Source organism: Sitodiplosis mosellana, unplaced genomic scaffold, assembly GCF_009176505.1.
Source record: "Sitodiplosis mosellana isolate CC-2019 unplaced genomic scaffold, AAFC_SMos_1.0 Smas_scaffold_80, whole genome shotgun sequence".
NCBI lineage: Eukaryota > Metazoa > Arthropoda > Insecta > Diptera > Cecidomyiidae > Sitodiplosis > Sitodiplosis mosellana.
This window is the reverse complement of record NW_022595322.1, coordinates 409609-415751: the sequence shown is the minus strand read 5'-3', so window position 1 is coordinate 415751 and position 6143 is coordinate 409609. Positions and strand designations below refer to the sequence as shown.

The following is a 6143-nucleotide window of genomic DNA, read 5'->3' as shown; positions in this document are numbered from 1 at the left end:
CTAGTGGTCATACAAAGAACACACCTTGAGCGGTCAATATATACACAAAATACAGAAACGCTAGCATAGCATTTATACGGTTTGCGCGAAAGGCTACTTGATTATCGGCCATGCATACGCTTATGTCATTGAAATCTTCAACTATCACCACAAGCGTCGTGTCAGTAGAGTTCGTCTTATATTTTCATTGGAAATACGTGTTATTGTTGTTGCAGCTTCATCGCCGTGAAAAAAAACACTTCGCAATTGAATTACTTTTCAAAGTAGAATTTTTGATCCGCACTGATTGAGATATATAGGCAATGAGGCTCTGTTCTCTAACTTTACAGTCAACATCAACTCAGATGTTCATTTGATTTATTAACGGTTCAAGCTTAATCAATAGTCATGTAGATGATTGAACTGCTTTATTATTTGGTCATATCCAACATATGGTATTTTGTCAAATCACAAGCTGAATAATAACTAAACAATAAAACAAAAATGAACAAAAAAACACCTTTTTCATATGAATATTTGAGTCAAATTGTGTTTGAAATTAATTTCGTTTATTTTGAAGAAAAATTCGTATATGAAAACCAATAATATCAAAATGTCATTTGTTATTGTCGGTCAAAATTATTTCACATAGAACTACGTGAGATTTTCTTGCAAAACGAAACGACGAAACATCACAAAGTAAATTAATAATCTTCATCCATAATCGTATATTTAAAAAACATTGTCTGAATTGATGTCAATTGACTTGAGCGTTAGTTTTCAAACCACGGGCAAGGTCACAATTTATAGTGCTCCACGATACTGCACGTGGATATGAACACAGCTCAATTTATTTCAATTAAGACTTTTACAACGAATCTCAAATGTTGCGTTAATCAGCAAATTTATGGAACAGTAAATAAATCAATCTAAACTATGGTTGCTGTTTTAAATGACACCTTTCGAATGATTTGATTATTTGGTACACATTTCAACGAGCTTCCAGTCGGACTAGAATTCCGTCCCTCGGATACGACAAAAATGTTTGTGGATCGATAACAATTGGCTTGTGATTTGGCGATAATTTGATGTGGAAATTCTGAATGGTATAGGCCAAAGCAACTTTTATTTGAGCAATGGCAAAGCGTTGACCTAAACAAATGCGTGGCCCTAAAACAAGGATTCGTTTAATGCAAAATACAATGATTCAACCAAAACAATTTATTTAGACTTATATACCCTCGCCAAAACCTAAATATGTGCCTTTGTGACGATTACGTTGCTCCTCCTCATTAAATCTTGACGGGTTGAACGATTCTGGATCTGAATAATACTTTGGATCCCTATTTTGGTACGAAAGGTCGAGAAATATGGATTTATCATATCAAATATAAGTCCCATTGAGTATTGAAAAAAATGGAAAATCAAAATCAATGAAATATGCTTGGTTTCAATATTTTCTGACTTACATATGAATCCCCCACACGTTTATACTAACACCCATTCCCGGACTGATGGTGATCGGCTCTAATTGACCACTGGTTTTGGGCAGTGTATACGGTTTAGTACATGTCTTAGCCAACACAATCAAGGGTGGATGCATGCGCATTCCTTCATGTAATATACCTTCGACGTAAATCATCTCTTGAAGACCCTCAGCTGTTAATTTACCGTCATGTTTCGATATAACTTGTGTGATTTCATCTAAAGCCTTCTGTTGACAAGCCGGATTCAAAGCCAATTCATACAATGCATACGACAATGCAGTGCTGGAAGTCTCTGTACCATCAATAAACAACGAAAGTGTATGTCCAGCCAAAGAAGTATCATCAAAATCTGCGGAAGTAAAAAATCATCGATTATTACAATATATTTGACACTATTCTACAGTGAAATAAAATCTTACTATGTTTGGCTTGCAACTGAAGCAGAATTTGGAGGATGTCATGACTTTGGAAATCTTTCGATCGAGACGCTTTATTTGTGCCAACTAAAGTTCGGAACAAATGATCTATGGAAGCTGGTAGAAAACTATGGAGAAACAAAATCAAAATCACAATTCTTTAAAATATAAAAAAACACAAAGTGCATTTCAAAGTTTAGGTCAATGTGTCCAAAACTCATATTTTCGCATAAATTTACTTACGGTACTGGAATAAGATCCAATGCCCATTGTGGCAAAAGCGGTATAGACAAAAATTTCAGTGCCGCCATAAAGGATGGCGCAAATAGTCTTTTTCCAGCTTCCAAAAACTCTGACTCCTGTTCCTTGTTAAAACATCCCGGATCTATGCTAAATGTACACTTGATCACATTTTCCGTTGTGAATCGAACTGAAATCTACAGACAATTTCATTTAGATGATTTAATTCAGAACGGCTTGGCTAATGTAATGATTCATACGTCTTTCGCGTTGAAATCGGTATTAGTTGGGAATGATTTGATGTACTTGACAAAATCATCTCCGACACCATTCATCACCGGCATTATGCTTTTTATCTGAAATTGGAATAGATTGTTTTCCCTGATTACACATTCTACAGAATAGTTAAAATCGGTTTTACTTTGCTTTGAGAAAATGCTGATAAAATCATTTTTCGTCCCTCACGCCACTCTTCATCTCGCGTAAAAAATGGATTCGATGCAAATAATGGATCGTGTTTTTTGCTCAAGGCAAAATCATTATCACGGAAGCTATTGAAATTTGTGATCATAATGTCTTTGATAAGATCTGGATCACGAGCCAAAATCGTCGGTTTAAGCATCTTGTAGTATCCTATATAGGGTTCCGAATATTTTCTTCAAGACAAAGTGAATTAAGTGTTATGAGTTTCTTCCATTTTGGCAAGTATTTGGTTTGGAATCTTTTTTTTGCTTTCGATACATTCACTTCTAACTTCATAACACATAAACCCTAGATATTAAACTTGACCTACTTATACCAATCTGCCGTAATGACGCCCCAATGTTCCGAAAAAGTAAATGTTGATCCAATATTCCCAACGAACAGCGTTGGTTCTGGCCCCGGAACCTTATTCCTCTTCCAAAACGTATAATTCCATTTCAACCAAACGTAGAATAGCGTTAACGCTCCCAATAAAAACACAATCGTAAACATTTTGTTTCAAAAGACTTTCGCCGCTTTCTTTATCTTCGCACTTGAATTACTCTTCAATGTTGACTGTACGACGTGCACTTCTACACTGAATCGAGACAAGTTCTATTTCTGGCTTTATACTGTATGCCACTCATATGTTTATCAATTCATTACGATCGAGTCATGTTAAATCATTTAAGCCTCTCAGAGGGGGGGGGGGCGCAAGCCGGTTTTTTCAGATCTTTCAGATTTCACGATTCCCCGAAAACAATATTGTCGCAGAATATAGCTGTGCTCACGATTTTTTTTTATCAAGATATCGTAATAAACTAAAAATATCGTTCGATATCGTTATTATGATGGAATCTTAATAACGCTATCAACTTTTTATCAGGATATTAACTATATTCAAATAATAACGTTATCGGATGAATCTTAATAATATATTTTGGAAGTTATCAAGATCGAATCCTGATAATTTATCAACATTCAATCTTAATAATCATCAAGTTCTGGAAGTGGGTTTTGCTGGATCCTCAGGATCGACCAGAACTGCTCCCAGTTCTGGAAGTGGATCTTCAGGATGGACCAGATCCGGTTTGACACTGCCCTTGGACCATCCTGATAAAAAGTTGATAGCGTTATTAAGTTTTATCGGTATTATGATCGGATCTCAATAATCTCTCAAAATTATTAGGATGGTTATTAAGATACGAATATGGCACAGCTATATCGCAGAATTTTTTTTAGTTACGAATATTTTATTTTTCATGTCATACAGCATACAGAAATGGGACTAACATTTCGAATTTTTTCTATTTCATATATTTTAAGAGTGAATGCATAGAAAATCTGTGGTGTGATAATTATTATAAGAATCTTTTTTGAGTTTTTCGAAATGAGACAACCTCCAACTGCGAATGTGATGAATTTTGATACATAGAGAACACAATTGAAATTTTTTTCACAATTTTTCGATTTTTGAGTACACTTGTTCTACATACAAAAGGCCTTTTCTAATTTGTTGCTTCACACTTTTTGGAAATTTTGATGAAATTAACGTATATTTTATCGAAAACAATAGTTAAACTATACATAGTTAGGCTCAGAAAAACATTAGACATTCACACCGATAGGTTTGTTCATTTATCTCAAAATATGGGCATTAAATGAAAACAAATCGAAAAGTTAATGCGCTAGATTTATACTTCAAAAGATTATTTTTCTGCGATAATTTTCGCTAATAACTATAGAAGTAAAAAATTGTAATGCCTATTACCTATTACTATTACTATTACTTTTGTAAAAAAAATTACCTATTACTATTACTATTACTATTACATGTAATAGGTTTACCCTGTCACAAAAGTAATAGGAAAAGTAATGGGTAAATGTAATAGCCTGTAATAGTAATAGTAATAGTAATGCCTATTACTTTCCTATTATTTTTTCAAATTTTTTTTTTCCAAAGTTTCATATAAAAAATTTTTTTTACGCCAGACGCATTTTTCATAAGAAAAAATGAGTCTGGCAAAAAAATCTAAATTTTTTACATGAAACTTTTTCTTAAAAAAAATCGGAAAGTTTCATGTAAAAAATTTAGATTTTTTTGCCAGACTCATTTTTTTTCACAAAAAAAGCGTCTGGCGTAAAAAAATTACTTTTCCGCACGACCATGTCGTGAGTAAAAGTATTGTAATCACTCCAAAGCCTAGGTACCCCGAAAAACCATTTTTCTATCCATTTTCGACACCAAAAAGCACGATACAGTAGTTATTTTGCTATGTTAATGTGGGTGTGTCGTACCCTGTACGCTGTACGCTGTACGCAAAAATTTGTTAGCGCGATTGCTCAAATACCAGAATGGGAAATGAAATTCTGCAAGTACCAAACGTTTGTGCTTCGTTAGACTTGGAAACCATTAAATTTTCAGCCACCCCAGATGTACCCTAGGATACCTAGCCTATGAAAAACCTTCAAAAAATCGAACTTTTGTTCGGGAGGTACCCAAAATAGGCTCCCCAGGTGGATTTTATCACTCCCACTAGATTTATTTCATCAAACTAATAGGGGCCCAGGAACAACCTAGCACCCTCTAACCCACCTTTTTGGTATTAAATCGATATGTTAGTTCAAAATTCCTTGAAAAATCGAACTTTTGTTCGGGAGGTACCCAAAATAGGCTCTCCGGTTGATTTTATCACTACCACCCGATTTACAGTAGAACCTCGATTATCCGTCCTCCCATTATCCGTCACCTCCGTTAACCGTCACACCTTTTCAAGGTAGAAAAGTTTTTTTTCAGTTCATTTTTCAGTTTATTTCACTTGAACATACGAATAAAGTTGCCAACTAACTTTCATAATCAAAATCAATTGTGTGCCCCTTGTACATTCGCACAATAAGATTTGAAATCAGAGGCTTTGCGTTTTCGGTACACTTCTCGTATATACAAGATTGTCCAATATTTTGGACAATACACCAAATCTGTTCTCATATCCATTATATATTTTTTACATCACCTTGTTTTTCATCATAAACTAATTAGAAAGTATGGAAATTTTGATTATTTTGTTCTATTTATATGAAAGTCTCGATTATCCGTCTTTTTCGATTATCCGTCAATGCGCTGGTCCGGTGCCTGACGGATAATCGAGGTTCTACTGTAATTCATCAAATTAATAGGGGCCAGGAACAACCTAGCACCCTCTAACCCACTTTTTTCGTATCAAACTGGTATAATAATTCAAAATTTCTTGCATTTTTTTGTTCTTAATTTTGTTAAAAATCGCGCTTTCGTAGGAGAGTTTCAAATCACTCCTTCGCTGTTTGCTCATTCATGTTGTTCTATGGATTCGAAGGGCTGCCATATAAATACAATGTAAAAAAAGACGCGTTACGATTTTGGTCAAGAAAAATGTGGTTATTTTAAATGGTATTTTTTTCAACTCGTCACATTTTGTTCCAATTTTTCAATTCCAAATCAATATTTTTTTGCATTTTCATTCAATAAAGAGATAAAAACATTTGAATCAAATTTAAAACGAATTTTGGTTTAGTTTCTGAA

The 6143-nt window shown here is 34.1% G+C and overlaps 1 protein-coding gene across 1 annotated transcript; it reads right to left on the bottom strand.

Moving 5' to 3' along the window:
• Nucleotides 1-515: 515 nt before the first annotated feature.
• LOC129570809 (probable cytochrome P450 6a13) lies at nucleotides 516-3232 on the bottom strand. The gene is made up of 8 exons (XM_055450533.1): nucleotides 2916-3232; nucleotides 2544-2778; nucleotides 2383-2478; nucleotides 2126-2319; nucleotides 1886-2010; nucleotides 1449-1815; nucleotides 1219-1322; nucleotides 516-1149 (listed from the first exon to the last, which is right to left on the bottom strand). The coding sequence occupies exons 1-8, from the start codon at nucleotides 3095-3097 to the stop codon at nucleotides 971-973; spliced, it is 1482 nt and encodes a 493-aa protein (XP_055306508.1). The 5' UTR covers nucleotides 3098-3232; the 3' UTR covers nucleotides 516-970.
• Nucleotides 3233-6143: the final 2911 nt, after the last annotated feature.